The sequence below is a fragment of the Venturia canescens genome, chromosome 1 (genome assembly GCF_019457755.1).
Source record: "Venturia canescens isolate UGA chromosome 1, ASM1945775v1, whole genome shotgun sequence".
NCBI lineage: Eukaryota > Metazoa > Arthropoda > Insecta > Hymenoptera > Ichneumonidae > Venturia > Venturia canescens.
In genome coordinates, this window is record NC_057421.1 from 4483729 (window position 1) to 4506025 (window position 22297).

At 39.0% G+C, this 22297-nt stretch overlaps 2 protein-coding genes across 2 annotated transcripts; one reads left to right on the forward strand and one right to left on the reverse strand.

Annotated features, from left to right (window-relative positions):
- Positions 1–984: 984 nt before the first annotated feature.
- Positions 985–5512, reverse strand: LOC122418943 (D-arabinitol dehydrogenase 1-like). Its single transcript, XM_043433115.1, has 5 exons — positions 5251–5512; positions 4415–4672; positions 3729–3966; positions 1779–1960; positions 985–1524 (listed from the first exon to the last, which is right to left on the reverse strand). Exons 1-5 carry the CDS (start codon positions 5386–5388, stop codon positions 1321–1323), a joined length of 1020 nt encoding a protein of 339 aa, XP_043289050.1. The 5' UTR covers positions 5389–5512; the 3' UTR covers positions 985–1320.
- Positions 5513–8258: 2746 nt separating this feature from the next.
- Positions 8259–14764, forward strand: Lac (Lachesin). Its single transcript, XM_043433114.1, has 5 exons — positions 8259–8579; positions 9909–10398; positions 11191–11594; positions 12684–12804; positions 13419–14764. The coding sequence occupies exons 1-5, from the start codon at positions 8534–8536 to the stop codon at positions 13438–13440; spliced, it is 1083 nt and encodes a 360-aa protein (XP_043289049.1). The 5' UTR covers positions 8259–8533; the 3' UTR covers positions 13441–14764.
- The last annotated feature ends 7533 nt before the right edge of the window (positions 14765–22297 follow it).

Consider the following 22297-nt stretch of genomic DNA (forward strand, 5'->3'; position numbering starts at 1 on the left):
CATTTTGAAACTTGAACGATTTTCAATCAAGTATCGCATTTTCCAGTAGTCTGAAAAACTCACGTAATAAAAGACAGATTATATTTTATGTACAATACGATAATCGTAAACACGTCACACACTCGAGATGTGTCGAGTTACTTCGAAGTTCGATCGTTTCTGACGTATTGGGTGACGTAGACAACCCGGGAATAAGCAATAATACGACTCCTACATTTTATTCTTCACGACCATTGATCACGAGCAGCGTAGGTGCAACGCGCCCGATATGTCGTAAAAATAGGTTTTCTATGATAGGTAACCTCAAACAATAATATTCTCGTTATTCTCGTACCGTAACAAAGGTTTTGTTATGCGTTTCGAGAGGAGGACAAAATCCGATTTTCCATTCGACGAGTTGGAGATTCACCTTCGTTTTTGGCGTTTATAGCCGAAACTATGGAAAATAGAGCGGAACTTCATGGGACCAATATTTTAGAGAATAAAATATCCTGCTAAAAAGCTCCTCATAATATTTTTCTACGTTCGGTATTTTGAGCTGAAGATACAATGGAACACAACACTTCGATCGGTGCTCAGGCCTGAAGTACTCGAGATTGAAAAATGTTGTCAGGACCTTTGTGCAGGGAATTTTGTGCCCTGCGATATTTGTTCTATGGACTCTCATGCTATCTTTACCCGTTTCGACAGCGCACTAAACAACGGATCACGTGTCTTCCGACTTTTCAAGGACTCTGAGTCGCTCTCCAGATGGACTTGTGCACTGGTTTCCTCATTTTAACGAATCTTTTTTATCCTTTTTAAAATAAGCTTTTTTAAAATAAGCATTTTGTTACGAAAACTCTACGAACCGAACAAGTTTTGGAAAATAGTTGAAAAAACAGTTTTTTACTAAAAAAGACTCAGAGTTGAAGTTGTGAAGATTTTGAATGAACATTTTACTGGAGATTCGAGTGGAGGTCAGAGATTTTGCAATATTTCCGATCGGCTGATAACCACACTTTGAAATCGTGTTTATTCACAAAGCTATTCATATTTTTTGTAAGTTACATTGATATTTTTTCACGTCGAGTGACGTCTGGGCGTGAGGTCTTCGTTTCCCGTTATTCGTTAAAACATTCATGCGAATCGATGTGACGTCACGAATGATTTATTTACCTAGTGAGGCTCTTAGATAATTAGGCGATTAGCTCGAATGCCACGAAAATAATCCGACGTTGAGTGATGAGCTCTTCGCCGAGCGTTTTAATTTTTGAAACTCATGAAAATTATGATGTCATTGGGAAATGTGATGAAACAACCAATGCCCCACCGAGGTTTTCACATCTTGAAAACGACTTTGCTCGCTTCGCCATTTTTCAGGGCTTCCAAGGCTTCTCTGTGCTGTGACAGTTTGTAAACTCGGATTCCCAACTTTTCGTAGTTGAGATAACGATCGGCCATCGCTTGGACGAGGGCCAAACCTTTTGGGAACGTGAAAGGATTTATATTCACCCCCATAACCGTTAGTTCCTTCATATAAATCTGAAAAAAAAAACGAGAAAAATGCAGTTGGCATTGTTCTTTGATGAAATGCATCGTTCGATCGCAACCAAGTTACTCGAAATTTTTCTAAAGTATTGGAATTCTTTTCTTCACAGATTTAACTTTACGATCCCGAAAAATTCGAAAGTATTTGCACTCTCTCGGATTCGCCAGTAAATTACTCAGCATCCGAGGAAAAATTGTCTCTTTCATCGTTTTTTATTTCATCCATTCAAATATATCCATTTCTGTACCTCAAACGGTTTGAGAGTCAACGTCGCGTTGGGATTCGCCACGCCAAATACACAGAGACGACCACCTCGACGTAGAAGTGGAACTGCAGCCTCCATCGCCGGACCTGATCCACTGCAATCCACAGCAAGATCGAACGTCTCTCCCTTCAACTGAGTTGGACTCTTGACTTCGTAATCTAAATCTGTGCTTAGCAACCACAACGAAATCGACGAATTAATAATTTCTTGAAAAACAGCTCGTGCTGATATAAAATGGGTTTATTGACTGCAGACTCTCTTTCGATAATTAATATACAGTCTGGAAACGATTTTTCAAACGAGGCAAATATTCTTAAGACCTTTCAACAGTGTAAACGTTGAAAGGTGTTTTTTGGTTTTTTTATAAACAAAAATTGGTTGGATGGATTTACGTAAAAGCTTGTACAAATCTTTTAGATGCTCAGAAGTACTGGAAAATTTTTTTTTCTCATTTTTTTCGTGGTATTTTTTTTACAATGGCGTTAGCAGCAAAACGGAATGAGTTTTTATCCCAGCGGCTTCATTCAAATTGCATTTTGTAGGGAAAACGTATGTTTTCGGCATGACGTAACGGTTTTTTGATAACTTTATTTTTGTTCTTTTATAAAGAATTTGCTTGTGAGAAATCCACAAAAATTGTGATTTTGTTTATTCAAATGATCGCCATTTTTTCTTCTAAACAATATTTTGAAAATACGATTTTGAAATACGATGCGATAGCTAATAGCATATATTTTGAGAAGCTTTTTGGTTTTTTGTCCCGAGATGTTCCATTTTTTTGAGATTTGCTGTCAACGCCGATTCAAGGGGTGGCATTTTCAAGACATCATTGTACAAACAAGTACTATGAAAAAAAATGGGAAAAAATTTTTCCAATACTTCTGAGGATGTAAATAATATGTCCAAGGTTTTATTCAAATCCATCCAACCAATTTTTGTTTATAAAATAAACAAAAAACATCCAAGATTCCAACGTTTGCACTGTTCACAGCCCTTAATTTCGCGAATTTAATGATTTTTCTTCATCCACAGACATGGATCTGGTTTTTATATCCCGTTTGAAGGAGGATCAAAAATTTTGTTGATCGATACTAATTTCGGTACAGACTTAAGGAAGTTGAGGCATTAGAATGAAAATGATGTCATCGCTTTTAAACCGATTGCATCTTATGAAGTGAAGTGTAAAAAAAAATCAGTTAAATTTTTAGACAGTTTAGTAATCATATCGATAGTAATCTTATCACGTAATCTTATCGAAGTCAAGACACATTCACTGATATCTCCGTTAAAAATGATGCTAAAAATATGAAATTTTTTGGGCAACATGAGCAAGGTTTGCTGAACAATGTCAATTTTTTTCAGATTTATTAGGAGATTTGCTGAGATTATATTAATAATAATCTGTTTCCCGTGCAGTTTTTTGAGGCTAGGATCGTCACCGTTCGTGTTTTCGATTGAACTTTCACCAGTTTTTCGTCTTTTTTTCCCCAACTTTTCTTTAAAGTGTATAACTTTTGGGTCATAACTTTTGGGTAAAAAAAATGACTGTACAGCCTCAACTTCCTTAATGAAGCTAAACAAAATTTACGTTCAGGCAACGAAGTTTCATCGAAAAAAACGTACGAATCTGTTCATCCGAACTTCGATTTAATGCGATTAAAATATGCTTAAGCAAATAAATATTTCGAGGCATTCGAACAAAATATTTTCATTTCAATCCTTCGGCAAAATTCGATACAACAATTTTATGTTTCAATCATTAAACGAACTCTGAATTATTGGGGCTCAACGAGAAACTCTCAAACCTGTGAGGCTCTCGTCCAATCAAACAGATTGGAAAAAAACAGTTTTTTTCTAATTGCTATTGCTATCGTTCTCAGAGATGACGAATTAATCACTAAATTAGAGTTTTCGCGAAAAATAATCGTGTACCTAATTTTTTCACCTCCATTCTTCGTTTTTCTTGTGGCTCACTGATAACCACGGATTTCCTGAGTCCGTGTAGATGTAAGATGCACGACCACAAAAGACCGATTATTCCGGCACCTATCACGAGAGTCTTCGTGCCCACGGCCACCGGATTTATCGTGTCCCAGCCATGAGCGATGCAAGACAAGGGTTCGGTCAGAGCTGCCTGTTCCATTCCTAGCCCTTCCGGTATCACGTAAACCTGTTCAATTCTGTCATTGATTTTTCCATATGAATTGCCCACTCAATCCGTGATACAAAATTCATCGAGTTTTCAAATCTCTCACAAATTCTACGAATCCGGATTACATTAGATCGCAAAGTCTTGTCAAAGCGTCGAAAAAGTTATAAAATCTTTCAGCAATTGAACCTCGAAGCAGGTCGACTTTTTCATTTATTTTATTTCGTTTAACTTTTATTTCCATTGGCGCGTTCAGTAATCCAATTTTTGGTGTGAGTGATTCGAGAATTCTCTCAAGGGAATGGACAGTTTATTGAGAGTTGTCAAGAGCTGAAAGGTCGAAGTGCAATAAAATGTGATAAATTGACAAATTGATGTTTCTTGGGGGAAAAAATCATACAAACGTGCCTAAGAATTCGAACATTAGTAAAATTAATACAATTTTATATCCAAAAAATGTTGATTTGACCTGATTGTCAGGAACGACTGCATGCGTGGCCCATCCTCCATCCCGGAATATTCCGACGGTGCTGTTGATACCGCCGTTTTCACAAAAATGGTATTTTCCTCTGTGGCAATAGTCGCACTTGTTGCAGCCGCAATTAGGATCCACAGCGACTTTTTGGCCGACCTTTAAATGCGTAACTTCGCTACCGATTTCTTGAATTATACCGGAAAATTCGTGGCCAAGAGTCAGCTGGCCTGTTTTCTTGCAAGGGAAAGAGCCCTGTGGATGGAAACGAACGAAATGAAAAATCGTAAGTTTTCAACCAGCGATAACGACGACGCGTGTTGATCGTTTCAGTGACACTTCGACGAAACGCTTTTTAAGTTGAAAAATGAAAACTAAGTTCGACGAAGGAATCGACGGTTTTCTAAACCAGTGGAACAAACTATCAAGTAATTTTGTGAATAATTCGCTTACATTCATTTCAAAACGAAAAATAAAAAAGTGCCTCCCAGCGAACTGGTTAGGGGCCCAAAAAATAGTTGAATTTTTATTTTTCTGTGATGGGCATGGAAGAGATAAATTTTTGAGCTGACAGAAATTTATAAATTATCAAAAAAGTAGGAACATTCGAAATTTTGAAGAAGATCGAAAGACTGTTTTCAGGAGGAACGTCGAGAAACGTTCAAGGATCCTCGTCAGTCTTACTTTTCAAAAATCGATCTGCATTTTTAAATAATTACGTAAAAATGAAAATTTGATGGATCTTGAGGCTGGATAGTTTCCATCCGGCGCAAAAGAAGGTTGAAATTTTTGTGCTCAGTCGTTGTCGTTGAAATGTTAAAAATTCAAATCACCTCGAGTATGTGAATATCAGTACCGCAAACGCCTGCGTAAGAAACTTTGATCAAAACATCTTTCGCCGCAGGTTTTGGAATCGAGGATTTTTCCAAAGTGAGTTTCTTGCTGTCGACATTGAAGCTCAGGAACTCCATTTCGAGTTTATTCCTGTTCTCGATCAATCACTTTTTCAGTAATAAGAAATGTGTGGACGCGACGGAAGTTTTGGACGTTATCCGAGCGCTCGCAAAGTCGAGTGATTACTGGCGAAACACGCTCGAGCCGCGAATCTCGAGGACGTTTTATAAATACTCGTTATTCACGACGCATCATTCGCAGTTAGTGCGAAACTCTAGTTTTTATTCTCCCTCTTCAAATACTGCGTCCGATAAGGCTCGGAAAAATTCCAGAATGAAGAAAAAACATCGGCAGCGGGCTCGCAAACACGGAAATTGAAGACTCGTTCGCGACCTCCGGCGCGCATATATTAAGCAATCGAGCAATGAATGCATATTTCACGCCGAGAGAATAAACGTATCGTAGAAACAAGATTTATTATATTATAGGAGGAATGCGAAGGGAAGTATCCTCTGGAATGATTGAATCTTTTTGTTTTGTTGCAGTAAACTCGTGACTTTCAACTTTAAAGTAGATCATGCTCGATGCTCGAAGGATCGTATTTTATGGGTGTCCAAATTGGATCGATTTTTACTCCTTAAGATGATGGATCAGTCGGTAATCACACCTCGAATTTTTGAAATTGAAACTCGTTGACATCGTTCGTCCGATTAAAATAATAAAAATGTCATCGTACGCAGCACGATCGCGAAAATCCGATGACATTTTTATTTTTTCGATCAGACGAACGATGTGGAAAAATTTCCTTTTCAAAATTTGCAGCTATCTCTCTCGCACTCACGATTGTGATTACCGACTGATCCATCACCTTAATTGAAGATATAATCACTTTCAATTTATGTCAAATTTATTCATTCGAAATTGTAAATAAATTTGTTCAACTTATTATCTTTTGGCGAATGAAATAACGAGCCCTTAATTAATTGGGTATCCGTAACTGACCGAACCCGAAATTTCATTCGTCCCTGGCGAAGATACTATAGTTTTTTAATGTAGAAATCGCGTTGGAGAGCGCAAAGGGTAAAACACAAAGGGAAATGGATCAAGAAAAAAGTATTAAGGATGAACAACATCAGCTTGAAAAAAGTGGCGATAGCTCGATGAAACTTTTATAATACATTTTTGGATATATTTTCTATAGCTTCTCCAATTTTTAATCCATTCCGTTGAGCCATTTTTTAGTAAATAATTTCCAAACTTGGAATATTTAATGACACATACGCGTAGGAAGTAACTTTACAGGCCCCATCTTTCCATACTCAAAAACAAATAAGAAAAAGAAAATAAGAAAAATGTGCAAAATTGGAGGTTTTTTCATTTTGCCATTTTTCCATATTTCACGTAAATTCTACACAAAAATGACGCATTTTTGGGGATCAATCCTGTATATAAACAAACCGATAATTATGTCGAATCCGGGCTGCAGCTCGAAACTGCACCAAATTTTTTTTGAGCGTTCGTTATCAATAAACAACAGTATAACGAGTAATAATTTTAATGATGAGGGGAAGACCTTTAACGTCATAAAAAACATTAAACAAACCAATATTCATAATACATGTTCTGCACGATGTACGAGTGGAATGATGGAGCGTGTTGGAATAGTCGAAATGTAGAAACGTAAACATTGGAAAAAAGAATGCCGTCTTGTCCAATGTAAACACTGGAAGCAGGCAAGTATATTTGTTATAACAGTATCTACGAGACGATGAATTGTGACGAGTGTATCGTTTCACTATAACCGATGCTATAAAATGCGATTTCAAATTCGAAATGAAAGTATTATATTTTTACAAAATCATGGTGTGAACTAAAACGCGAAGTACAACTTGTACTTAAATTTATATAACTTCTCATAGTCAGTTTTTTACATTTTTATGACATTTCAGTTCTTCCCCCTCCTCAAAATTACGTGGGATATGAATTTTTTACATAAAATAAGTAAGAAAAAAATTTGGTGCAGTTTTGAGCTGCAGCCCGGATTCGACATATTTACCAACAAAGCAACAGGGTTTACATAACCTGCTAGATAACTTAGATAAAAACAATCAAATTCGTATCTACATAACCTCACTTTAGCCAAGAAGAAGAAGAAACAAAATTCCGAAATAAGCAAATGTGAGGTTATACGAATGCTCGTTACCAATTTCGTTCAATCTTTAACGTAATATATTTTTATCACTGGTAAGACAAGAGTCTCGAATTTTTTCCCAAATCTTTATTATATACTCAATTGCTATTGTGTACTTTTCCATAAGATTCGTAAGAAGCGTTCATTCGTTATATGGAAAGATGAACGATTTTTTACGCATGCGGTTCTGTGTATTTTTCTTCATATTTAAACACGTTTATTTCAATACCAACAAGACGAACGCTTTCGAATTTGATATGCTTGTCAGTCGACTACCCATTTAAAGTCTGTGTAAATTTCAAGACTTTCTGAAGGAAATTGTTTCGTGTATAAACTACCTTAGTTCTTTCAATTTTTAATTTTTATCTAATTATTTTTGTTTAACTAGAAAGTGAATTTTTGGTTTAATCATTAAGAATCGACTGAAAAGATTTTTTTTTGACAGGATCGTAAAAATGAATGCTCATTTCCTGTATTTCGATTCGATTTTTTCATCTACGAATTAATGAATTATTTCATGAATTATTCCATCGATGGATGCAAAAAAACTTGATTAATTCATGTTATTTGCGGAGTGTTTTTTGGAAGAGTCGTGTGAATGATAATAACACAAAAAACACGCTCGAAAAATTCAAAAATCCGCGGTCAATTTGATTCTGTCTGCGCGACGAAGTTCCGGAAGTCGACAAGAGCGTGTTTATTGTTGGGGAGTTGCTCGCTTGACTAGCAGAGCGCTCAGCGCGTCATTCCGCCATGTTTACCGTCGATCCCGTCGATCAACAGTCGTAGCGAAACAGACACCTGTGAAACACCGTAAACTACACTTGTTTGACAACAAGAATAATCAATTTCAACTCCGCATTTACAGTTAGCGTGATTTTTTTACGAGAAGCAGTAGCTTAAGTGCTTCTGGTGAAAAATAACGCTCTCATGTACGGTAAAACACGGTTGTTTCTCCGGTAGAAATAAGGTGAAGGGTATTTGGGGCGTGTTACTTTTTCATTGTTTTTCGTAACGCGAGGTGTGTCGCGATGAAGTCGTTTGGTGTTGTATTCGTTGTAGCCTTACTCCAAACAGGTAAATATCAAATATTTTCATACTTTTATTAGAAACATCGATACGTGGGGTTCAATTGTTTGTAATACATTCCGACACGTGGATGCTAAATGCGATTTATCGAGCGCGTAGCGTCATTGGGGTATTTTGTTACTTGTTTGTACACGCCGATATATCGCTTTGGGCGATTCACAAAAATTTCATTTTTACTGATGTTATCTTTCAAAAATATAACACGGAACGCTTTCGGAAATTAAAATGTTCAATGTACGAGTCGCATTAAAAATGGCGAAAACCCATGGCGTTATTGATCGTCACGCTGCTTTTAAATATGCCCCGAAATCGTGAAAAAGGTCGGAGGCCAAGTTTTTATCGCACGAAAATACTCGTTTATCATTTTCCGATTCTTGGAAATATTTTTTCGCATGATATTCCTCGTGTTAAGAACAGTGCAAACGTCCATAATCGTCGAAAATAAGATTCTTTCAAAATTTGGAGGGGAAGGTTTCACAAAAGTTTCTGATGTCACGTTCTTAAATAATCTACATTTTTTGCCACAACACTGAACTCTGTTATGAGTTTCATTGGAAAATCATTTATTACAGAGAAACCTATAATTAATTTGGTTTGTAATAAAAACTAACGACTATACTTTAGTTTTGAAGACAAAGATGCAGAGTAAAATTTAATACTGAAAGATATGTTAAGTTTGAACATAGATAGGTTTTGCCCATTGATTTTATTTTTCAATCTGACATTAGTGGACTGATTGCAATGTGAAAGGTCTTTGCAACTCGATTTCGAACTTGTATTGCAAGAAGACATAGGAATTAAAGAAATGTTTTCCGCTTAAAAATAAACATATGAAAATTAATTATCATTAGAGTAATCGACTGATATATTTTCATTTATATCTATTCTCAAGTAAAAAAGTCAGTTTTCTCTTCTTTGTTACATTCCGCCAATGTTCTAACGCTCTGAGATCAATTCTTAAGTATAATTTACCTTTTGATAATGCTCTGAAACAGAACAAAAGAAATTTTGATCCCATCGTTCAAAATATTATACCTCCAAAAATATCTTAGGTTCAGGAAATATATTAATCAACTGTCACTGGTTGATAAATGATATCACAATTGTTCCTTATGCAACGACAATAGTCATAGCATAGTATATGAAAATAGAAACTTGCTACTTTCAAACTACCTTCTCGTTCACTTTGAATATTGAATAACAAAAAATTCTGTATCACTGCAAAATGATAAATAGTCTTGATATGTTTTACATAAATTATTCTAATCATTTTGATTGGGCATTTACACCTGACTGATAATGAATTTCTGTTTGCAGTAACGGCTCAAAGAACTCCCACAATATCTCACATATCACAGGAGCAAATTAAAGATATCGGAGGTGTAGTCGACCTGCATTGTTCGGTACAATATGGACAAGAGTTTCCGGTTCTGTGGATAAAAGGAGTAGGATCGGATCAAGTGCCTATATCAACTCAAACGACTCTCATTCTTCGTGACAGCAGATTTTCCCTCCGTTACGACACAACCTCATCAACTTATACTCTTCAAATAAAGGACATCCAGGAAACGGATGCTGGTTATTATCAGTGCCAAATTGTCATAACATCAACCAACAAAATATCAGCTCAAGTCGAACTGCTTGTGCGCAGACCTCCGTTCATCAGTGACAATTCTACGCGTGCACTAGTCAAAACTGAAAGAGAGGAGGCTGAACTCCACTGTTACGCCGGAGGTTTCCCACCTCCTAAGATCACGTGGCGTCGCGAGAACAACGCTATTCTGCCCACCGGTGGCTCTACTTACCGGTGAGTCATCAAGCCACTGATGATTAATTCATTCATTGCAAATAGTATTGGAACCACGTCATTTTTCATAGAACAAAAATGGAGAAAACTTTCGTGAAAATGAACCACACGAATAAAACTTTAAGCTATTGTAAATTATCCCGTTTCTTGAATTTTTGAGAAACCTATTACTGTTTTCAATTCGAACTTGAGATGCTTCAGCGATGCTGATTTCCTATCAAGTTTTCTCGTTTATGTCTGAGTAATCACAATTTTTTTTCAACCTCACGAAAATTTCAATATCTAAAAAACAGTATCCGATTCTCAATAAGCTACTGAATCAAAGGGACACGGACTTTAATTTTTAACCCTAGAACGCATGACTGGGGTGTGAGCACACCCCACGCGAACTTCAAACCACGCTCCCGTCCTAACAAGCGACATTATCGACTGATTATCGACGGATTTTTTTATATATAAATTCAATTGAAATTAGTTTTATCGTACATCATTCTTTTCGTTATAAAAAAACGAAGAAAATGGTGTAAGATAAAGTCAGTTTAGTATCGTAGGACCGGATTTATAAGCAGAAAAAGAGTGGGGTGCGTTCAAACCCCGGTCATGAGGTTGAGGGTATGAAAAAAGGCACATGAGGTGTAGGGTTAATATAACACTGAAACTGTATTAATTCACTGCATCACGCCAGTCTCTGTTTCTGGAGTTTCGACCGATCATTTTGTACTTGACCCCTTTTTTTTATTGAAAAAATCGTCGAGATTTGTTGCCCTCGAATGACTGAGCATTACTTTGCAGAGGAAATGTACTGAAAATTCCGTCAGTGCGTAAGGAGGATCGTGGAACGTATTACTGCGTCGCTGACAACGGTGTCGGTCGTGGATCAAAACGGAACATTAATTTGGAAGTTGAATTCGCCCCCGTCATTACAGCACCCCGTCCACGACTAGGTCAAGCTCTCCAGTTCGACATGGACCTCGAGTGTCACGTCGAAGCTTATCCACCGCCGGCAATAACATGGCACAAAGATGAAGTACAAATTTCTAACAATCAGCACTACAGCATATCGAACTTTGCTACCGCCGACGAATACACCGATACGACTCTTCGTGTTATTACTATTGAGAAAAGACAGTATGGCAAATTCGTATGCAAGGCACAAAACAAATTGGGAGTGGATGAAACCACGGTCGAACTTTTCGGTAAGTTTGGAATCTTCGAAGTATTCTATTTTATCGATATCTGTCAGTATTTTCGGTCAAGTTGAATCATCATGTTGAAGTATGCTGCTATACTTTGTTGGGATTTGAAATGAAATATTTTTTTTCAACTCAGAAACGTTTGCTTCGAATTCTCCAATGGAAATACTTGAATCTTGCTCGAGAATCTCTCATGAGCTTTTTGAATTGTCAAGAACTCGAAATATCAAAAGTATTGCTTTGTTACGAGCACGTTCGTTTCAACGTGATGATTCATTTTCCAACTCAATTTACGTGTTTTTAGAACCATCGGTTCAGTCGTTGTGTAGTTTGGAATTCAATATCGCAATCTTCATTCGCATTTTCTGAGTCGTGAATGATACTTATTTGTCTACCGTAGTATAGACATCTCCCTCATTACATTTGCTGCAATATCTCAATGCACGTCGTACTCGAAAAAAGAAGAAAATGCGAAAATTAAGTTTTGTATTCGTTATTTTGAAACGTAATTTGTGTGTATTCTTAAATGAAACGTCATATGGATGAATCACGGCGTGGACAACGTTACTTATGCGTAGTTTTGAGCAAGAATGTAATTGAAAATCATTTTTCTCGCCCTCAGTAGGCAAACAGATGTTTCGACACTATCTGCAACACCGACCGTCGGTGGTGAATACATAAAATCGAATTTCTTCCAGAGGTCATTGCCACATTTCTATTAAAAATTTACAAACTTCCTGCTGTCCATTAATCGATTCTTGAAGCATTGAAATTTTACTTTTTATTCAAGTTTTTTTGGCTTCAAAATATACAGTCAAGTGAAGTACATTGCAAAAATTGTTGCTCAGTTTTTCCACCATCAGTTTTGCTTGATTCTGAAATTTACACACTTCAAATAAACTGAGGGATAAATCAAATTTAATGAAAAATTATCAACTTTCATTTCGGTATAATGACGATAACTGACGTTTCTTATTCGTAGAATTTTTTTCCATACTCGTAATTTTGAGTACTTTCCAACATGATTTTTAGTTGGAGTGTCGGGTATCGTAGATGGCATGTTCTAGACATTTTGCTTGTTTGTTTTTGCAGAAACGATTATTCCCGTTTGTCCGCCCGCATGCGGTCAAACACAACAGCACGCAGCTGGAGCACTTCCGGTATCTTCGGGCCCGTTGATTACCCTTTTCTTATTAATCACGATGATTGTAAGGTGAGTGATTAGTCGATGTTCGTTTCCTGCAAATGTTTTTGCATCATCGTTGTTCCCAAATATAGTATCATGGTAGACTGGAAATTTGATTAATTCGAAGAGTTACCTTTGGCATTTGAAAATAAACACCAAATATTGCTCCAAGCAACGATTTTGTTCGAAATGAAGTTCAGTTTTCAGTATTATGAGAAAAAAAAATTTAAGTTAGAACTGAAAGAAGTCGAAGTTAGATACCGACCCGTTTATGTGCTTCGTAAGTTGAAAAAAAAATTGTTGATCATAATATTTCTTGTAATAATGAATTTTCCTAAATTCTCACAAACCTTCGAAATTCAAGAAAAATTAAATTACGAAATTTCCATTGATTAACAGAGAATTTTTCGGTGATCGCATTATTCATTCGTTGCAAAAAAATGAAATGTTTCAGAATATTATTTTTGACGTTTGAAAAAAAATCAGTGGTTACGAAATCTGACTGAGGTTTTGAGGATTGTTGACGAATCGCTGAATTTCTGATCAAACAAAATTGTTGTTTTGGAATCTGTACAGAAAATATCGTCAAGCCCAATCGACGGTTTAGATGAACGAACGAAAAACGTGGTTATATTTTTCAGAAATCTCAACACCAAATATTAATTATCCGGGAGTACTCTGGGCAGCGGGATATCGTTGCGCACCGACCAATTGGCTCCACGTACTTCTAAGTATCTTCATTGTTGCTAAATCGTCGATACCCCGAGTCAACAGCCTGATCGACATTATTTAGAGGAAATATTGTAACTCGTTCGTATATCGTTGTCTATTTGAGCAACGAAATACATTTCGAGGTAGCAAGTATAATTGAATAACATACTAACGTAGAAAGGAGTCGCGGAATTAACGAGCGTTCGTTAAAGATCTAAGCGACTTGTATGTAAATGGAAAAAACCGTGGCGTAGTTCCATTTTATTAGGTTATTTGCACTCGTAGTAAATCGTTGAATGAGCAGGCTCAGTGTTGTCGCTGATTCGATGAGGATAGACGGAAATAACAAAAAAAATGAATTACAAAAAACAGTAAGGGAACAAAAGTTTAACGAGAATCTCATGTATTCGTCGAGCACGTAAATTAAGATTATCGAAAGAGTTTTTTGTAAATGACCAAAATGCGAGAGGACAACGAATCTCATAAAAGTTCGATCGAAGAATTCCACACGATTAAGAGGACCACGCCTACTTGGTACGAGAGACGAAAAAATCGTGTTGAATATTTCAAATCAGATAATTATTTCAAGTATTTCGTTAATCATCGCAATATTTTGACGCACAAATTTCTGTCCTTGAGCTTCATTTTTTTATTAGGTTTTCTGATGAAGCATTGACATTTGATATATTTTGGTTCCAAGCGTGACGTTCCTCAAAAGAAAACGATTTTTAACGTACAATGACGCCAGCGTTGATCACTTTTTAATGGTGCACTCGGCATCGTGTTCAAAGCGTTTCGACCGAGAAACGAGAGTACTCTGAACGTAAAATATGGGGCCATTAGATCTAGGACGATAAAAATGGTTGTACATTTATAAAACCATATCAAGTCGATTCGATTTTAGTTTTTTCCTCTCATAAGTACCTTTAACATATCGTCAGGGTTTATGAAAAATTAACAAATTTTAAACATACGGATTTACTCATACGAACACACGTTTTTTCAAAGATGCGTGGGGAAACATATCTCCAATGATGAATATATTTTTTTTGACATTGTTTTTATTTGTTTGTTTAATATTAATGTAACTCGCGTAGCTGTAAATGAAAAGATAGGATCTCGAAGCAATTTTTGCATCACTTTTACATCTACCTTTTTACCAATCGACCAATTTTTCAATTTTGATAACCAACGTTTTTTATCATTCGTCTGCTAATTTAGCGCCCATTTTGACAATACTATTGTGAATCGAGATTAATAAAATGTTTACAAATTATTAGCGGACTTTTCTTTTGTCCCTCGAACCTTCTCCGTATTATTATAGCCCGTTGTTAAGGGCAAAGTACTCAAATCATGAGGGCAAATTCGCAAAAATTTTATTTTTGTGAAAATTTTTTGCAAATTTTGGCTTGTTTTTCGTACACGGTGCAGCACAAAATTCCAAGCATTTCTGTTCATCGATTGGAGCAGTGTTCTTTCAAATCTTTCCAAATATTCATTCTGCTTAAACCTTTTAAATAACGTTCAAATGGAAAGTTTGAAATGAACCCAAATGTGGCGAGAATCCAGATACGAATTTTTAAATATAAAATAACGAAGAAACTTGCATCGTTTTAATGGGAATTTCGAACCGGAAACGCAGCTCGGTGGTGCAACGTTTCCTCTCTTTTTGAGGAAAAAAAATATTCGCCCGAATGATTGATGAGCCCTGGAGGCTCAAAAAAGCGCAAAATGATTTTTTCTCGATTTTCCCAGGAAAAAAATGTCGGAATTCGGAAGGCCAAAGTCCCGGGCCGAAACTTGGATCAAGAAGACAAAAAGTTTCTTAGCACAAGTAACGCGATTCGTTTAGTCGTAGAGTTGGTAAAAGCGATAGGTTTCTCACATCGAAAGCCTGAATTGAGCGACGGGGAGGAAGGAAAAAGAGTGGAAGTCCTCGAGAGATAGTCGTTGGGCAGGACGAGGGCACGGAAGCGTTTGAATCCGCCCATTTTCAACGCCGTCCAATAAATCTTTCCTTCCAAGTTTGCAGAGTTTTGCTCCAGCACAAACAGCGAACGGAGGGGCGAACAAAGGGCATCGCGTTACAATGCAAATACGAACCAAAGGTTTAGAGCAGCGCGAGAGATTCCGAGGACCCGAGGGACATTCGAACGCACTTGAATGCGCCGCATTTCACGGCGAAAAAATCGCTGCGGAGACTCCGAATTTGGTGGTGCCTCGAAAAACTATAAAGCGACTCGAATTCTGCCAAACTTTAAGTACTCCTCTTCCCTGGAAAGTACTTCAAATCGACAATGCGAACAACAAGGAGCTCCGGAAAGAACAACGGCAGGAGAAATCTTCTCTCCTCACGCACAATGACTGATGGGCGAGATCCGTGGCTCTGACTATTCACTGAAAGCGTGTAAACGCCTCTGCGAATACAGTTAGTTTGCGAGCTTTGTATTCCCCCGCCTCGGAGTCCCGCGGTACGTGACTTTGAAAAAGTTGCTGCTTCAATACCCGGATAATTACACGATTTACAATCCGCAGGTGCGAATGATCGCTCCGAGGCTTTCTTTGTAGAGTTTGTAGAGTTTGAACTGCTCAAAACGCGTTGAAGACGAGAAATTTAAGGCCAGTTCCTGTTTAGTCGGGTTGTGCATTTTCAGATTTTGGACTTTCCTTATTTGGATTTTTTTTCAATCTTCGTTAAACGCGAACGTTGAAAAAGTTCGCTCGCTTCGTCTTTCGACAAATTTTCCTTCGCCTCCTTCGTATTCGACTGCTTCAAAGGTTTTTGCTCCCAAAATTATTCTCCTCTACAGCAGCGTGGAAAAAACATCGCGGAGATTTTTGGTTCGAAGCGATTTTCCGAGTGTTTTCAAAACTTTTCCCTCTGCGTGGCGTTTTTGCTGTGGAAGACTGACGGATGAGATTCCGTCACCGTTATTCCGAGTCGATTTCGCCCTCGATAAAATCACAACCAGAGAATTACGGATGCTCGTAATTCGATGACTGATCATCGATAAAAGTGGACTCGTTCGCTCAATAAAACTCGTTCAGAGTCTCCGGTTGAGATGCTCGAAAAAGTCTCATCAATCTTCCCATCGCTCATCGCCACCCCAGTTTATCTGAACTGAACTGGATTATTAATCCTTGAAATAGAGCTGAACGTGACACGGTCTCGGACCAAATCGACGGTCCTCCGTTCCTGGCCGTTCAGAAGTCTCCAATAGCGATCCTGAAAGCCTTTTTCCACACTGAAAAATAGCGAAAAAAAAACAAATCCAATTCCTAGAAGCAATCTCTAACGAGCCCATTTTTCTGATCGAACGAGTCGGGTCCTTTTCACAAAAGATTCGATCCCAAATGGACCGGAATGTCTGAAACCTCCGGCACACCGTTGTTCACGTAAATTTGACTATGAATCGAGCACCAAAGTGCGAGAAAGAATGCCAATTTTCCTCATAATAATCACCGGATATGAAAAACGATCCTTTTTTCCATAAATCCGATGATCCTTCGAGATATTTGTGGGGCGAGGGGCTTCGAGACGTCCCGCGACCATTCAGAATCGAGTTTTCTTTCTCATGCGAGTTTAACCCCCCACTCGGAGGTTCGTACGCGATACAACTTTTCGGGAAAGTGGGACACGGCATTAATGGAAATTGCACCCTCGATCGGTAAGTGAATCAGAGTCAGCAGGCACGGCCCGAGTCTCGTCTCCCTCTCCGCGCTCTCCGTCGCCGACGTACCGCGGTTTCCACGCAACGCGACCGATGCCAAAAATTCATTCATGCTCGCTCCCCTCGGCGACGCGATGCGAGGGAAGGAGGTGGTGCCCGATGAGGGACTCTCGAGGTCGCCGATGAACGAGACCTCCGAGTCTTGGGGATACTGACGGCGGGGGGAGAAGATGAGACGAAGATTGAGGGCAGGGGAGAGGCTCCGATTCACTGGATAAACGGTCGACCCCGCGGTGCCGGGCTCCGGCACTTGGAAACGCGTGCGTTGCCACCGGCCCGATAAGACGGAGACGGCAAAAGTGGTAGAAAGAAATTATTAAAAACGGGGAGAAAGGGGAAGATAGCGAACGGAGAGAAAGGGAGGCCGGGGATCGGCTGTGAAAACGCGCGAACCAAGAGCTCCAATTTCCCGGTGCAATCGCGGCAAAAGCCCGCGCAAATACGCCGGAAATAAGGTCACGAATGACGTCAGAGCGCAACCCTCGTTGTCGATGTCGTTCATTCAACCCCCGGGACGATCTGGGTCACCGGAGCATCCACTCCCATTGACCGCATCTCAGCCTCCATTCCTGATTCACGCACGCATACGCGGATACAGGACGACACTGTGACCTCGGGCGTCGCTCGTCGATACGCTCATCCGACACCATTTATTCGATTTTCACTCCAGAGGGCCGCTCTTCCGATCTTCTATGGAATCTCAACATTCTTGGAGATCGACCTCCATTTTTTCATCTCTTCGGAAATTTTCGCTTGATTTGACGGATCGAAACTAGGACCAAGCATTTTTTCAACTTCAAGGTTCCAAGTTCACTCTACACGGAGATAATTAAGGGGTTATATTTAGCGTGAAATCCACTGTTTAACCCTCTCGGACCGCATGTTGCTTCTACGCAACACGCGCTTCCAGGCCCAATAAAACTGCACCGGTCAGTAAGCTCGGGGTTCTAACTGCCTATTTCCATGAAGCAAGGTTAGATTGCACTTTAGATACTCCTAAACCAAGAGATAAACTGCTTTAACTCGTCGAAATATCAATATGAAGTCGGCGTTTCATGTTGAGTTGGCGTTGTGTGAAAAGGTGCTGTAGTTATCGCAAAAGAAAAGTGGGTATTAATTTTTTTTCGTACTCCAATCGCTATTCCCTTTCAAAGGGAAGCTAACATGATGTATTTAAGGTATTCGGTGCTAGATTCATTCGTAAATTTTCCTGATTTTGCTCCCCAAGGACCTGGTGCTGCGCGCAGCGAACATTCAAAAATTCATATTTCCCAACAAAAAAACCGAAATGTCACAATGGATTCGGAAATTAGAAAGTATTTTGAGATAAAATTATGAAGGGAATCATTTTCCGTCAACGCGAAATAGGTCTCGGTCTGAGAGGGTTAATTTACCGGATGAATTTGACTGCGGGGACAAGACGACGAAAAATATTTGTTCCAGTAACGCACTGTTAAATTTTCAATATTCTCCGCAATTTTTGAGTTCCATAATAGTCAATATTGCAGATTGTGAAATTTACGGTACTAAAATTTACAAAATGTTTAATGAATTTTACGATGCATCGCGATTAAATGTCTCTTCCCTAACGCAGGTGTCGATCCCTCGTTTCCGAATTTCGTAGCACACTGAAACGCGATTTACACACTTCGACGAAGGGCTAAGCTTGTAAAAAGAATGGGGAAATAGGCCGATGTAGCGACAAGATCGTGTTCCCAGTACAGCCGCATCCTAGCACAAACATTCGTACGGGAATTTTGACAGCGGAGCGCGGTAAAGTTCGCGGTGACGTCAAAATTTTCTAAATACTCCGGTAAAGTTCCTACTGTAAGCAACGAATATTATTTTTTTAGTAGGAAAATTGAGTTTCTTTCCCAAACATCATGAATTGCAGCTCGTCACCGCACTGTTGTAACTGGACGGTAATTTTTCAAATTTAATTATCTCCGCGTGCGAGATGAGAAATTTGTTGATTCACGATAATTTTTTGTGTGGACTCATCGAGGTGCACCAAATCAAACCGAATTACTGAGCAAATATTTGGTTCATTCGATCACTTTATTTGGCGGTACAAAAAAAAATCCTCTTCCACGATATCGTGGAATCAATCGATTTGATTTTAATCACGACGATTTGCTGATCCAAGTAAAAATGTTGGTGCCTGCAATCTCAAGTTTCCTCGTTCCTCTCGCTTCTCGCTTTTCGAACGTTCTCCAAATTCCTTATTATCCCAACAAACGATTTGTTGATCTAGGTAAAAGTGTCGTTGGAGCACAAAAGAATCGATGTAATAATCGAATTGAAGGCTTTCGAACTCGTCAAAGCGTTGGCAAGAGCATTCTCACCGTCTAGTTTCCTCTCCGAGGGATTTTGGTGTTTGAAAAAGCCTTGGGACTTTGACCAAGGACTGGAAAACTGGCCCGAGACGGCGAGACGCTCACACCCCAAGCGTGCCCTAAACCGGCTCGTATTACGAGGCTTAAAATTTCGCTCCGCAGCCGACGATATATCCGTGACATTCCGGAAACGGGTAGTTAGCCCCCGACGCGTTCTTTCATTCGTACAAAAGATTCTTATTGTCGGGCGTGGAAGTTGTCGAAAATTTACCGGGTGAGCCCGCACCCTCCCTTTTTTCACATGGACGTCCCCCGATCGCCGCAGGTTTATCGGGGCCAAGAAAAAGGCTCAGCACTTTCGTAAACTTCCTCTTTTCCGGTTCGACACACCGGTAAACGCACAGCGGGCTGTCTCCTTTAGTACAACTTCCTTCCCGGACGAGCTTCATCTGCATTGAGACCGGAAGTGCACACAATCGGGACAACAACAGAAAAATACGCGCACGAACACACACACACACAATTCGTCGACTTGAGAAAACGACGAGTGACGAGGGCTCAGCCCCGGGAATTTCCTGCCGCTACTTCCTGTCAGTTTATACAAATTATGCATTCTTATTCCTCCCTACGAAGTACGTATTAATTCGACAACCGCGAGGACTAACCATTCACTTTAATTTTCCCAACTTTGTGCAGAGTTAGTTCAGGCTTTTTTACTCGAACGCATTTCACTTCCTTCCAACAAAAATTCAAAATTAATCGTTTGGTTAAAATAATGATTTGAAATAATTCTACTCGGTTAAATAAGTTTACAAAATAATTAAATTGGGTGAATCGTTCATTTGCGGAACACCCGCCATTGAGTGAAGAAAATTGTTGATAATGAATAATCTCGTTTAAGGTAGATCATGCCCGAAGGATCGTATTTTAAGGGTGTCTAAATTGGACCGATTTTCACTTCCTAATTAAGCAATATCAGCGTTACTTGTGATTGGAAAAGCAACTGAACTTTTTTGCTCTTTTCATGATTAATGAAACGATTAAAATTTATTCTCCCAATTATGAAAATTATGTGTAACTTATTTGTTGAGATTGATAAAATTCATTTGTAAATAATGAAACTTGTGCGAATGAAAAAAATGGTTAAATAATACGGATAAACTGACTATAAATTTCATTTATTCACAAAATGACTCCAGAAAAAGTTCCACAGTTTTTTGAATAATGCTGAGAATGCACCATGAAATTTGCAGTGTAATCGACTCAAATTTTCCTTTTCTCTGCATAAATCTTCGTGCTCGAGGAACGACTACTGCACATTTGTTTTTTGAGCGTGCTCTTTACAAAGTTTTATCGCAGTTTTGCACGGTGTCTCATAATGAAGTCCTCCTTCATGGAGCCGAGCAGAGTATTAATTATTTTCTTGTTATCCACGCGGACGCAGCAGGCACGGAAAAAAATAATTAGCAATTATTCATCTCGGTGATGTAGAACGAAAGATTATTTATTCTGGTAATTGCCTCGAATTTTCGAACGAGCCCCAAAGCGCGATGGGTAACTTCCGTGAAAATGAGCGGCGAAAACCCTTCCTGGAGGCAGTAATTACAGTGGGCAGTAGTTTTTCCATGTCAGCACTAATTTCAGCAGCTTTTTAGCCCCGAAATTGAGACGAATTATAAAAAGTGCTTTTCCACTAATCGTAGCCCAAACTTTCCGACGATTCGTACGTTTTTACTTTCAATCAAAACAAACGTCAGTCGCATCGTTGTTTTATTCGCTGTCGCGATGCCATTTCGCTGCTCCGTTCCCCCGAGAGACTCGATCGCGCCCCAAATAAATCGCATTGTTCGTGTAAAACTGTTTTGTGTCAGCGCCTGAAAGCTCCGTTTTTCGGTCTAATTCCAAGTTTCCAATGGAAAAATAAAAGAGAGAATAACTATTGTATTTCGACACACGAAAATGGTGTGCGAAAAGGGGAAACGGGAAGGCGAGGACGAGGACGACGATGACCCAGTTGAACATGGCACGACGTATCCCGGCTAAAGGCAGCTTCGTGAATGGTTTGGTCCTCGACGTCACTGCTCCGAAAAGTAGGTCGCGGGATCGCATCCCGTAAGGCAGCAGCCCCTGGTAACCGAGCAACCCGGGTCAAGGCACCTGTACGCGATCCCAAATCCCCTCGTTGCTCCTCTCACTCCCGCCCCAAATATCCCCGGCCTATGGAGCTCCATGCCTTCACCTTTCTCCCAATATTTGTACTCGGGTCGGACTAAATTTAGAGCCCCATGAATATTTACGAAACGCTAAACACTCGCGACCTATTTTTGGTTCGGACGCTCGCGCATCCTTTTCGTCGAAGATTTCAATTACTCTGGTACCGGAGTCGCGCGTTCTCTTTGTTCATGGAAAACACGTTCGTCCTTAAGCAGTTTTTAGACACCGAGATTCTTAATATGGGACAAAAACATTTGTTGCTGGCCGAACCAACGAAGCTTCGGAGCAGCTGGACGAATTCGTGTGGATCCAACAAAATATCGGATAAATGACTCGAGTGATTGATTCGTTGCAAGGATTTCTGTTCAGCTGATGGAGATTCGATGAGAGATTGAACATTTTTTTCTTCACAAGTTTATAAATGATCGTATTCAAAGAAATATTTGAATGAACATTTTTTGATTAATGCAAATAAATAATTATTCAATTCGAAAGGGAATTCGAATAAATATCTTTTCAATTTGAAGA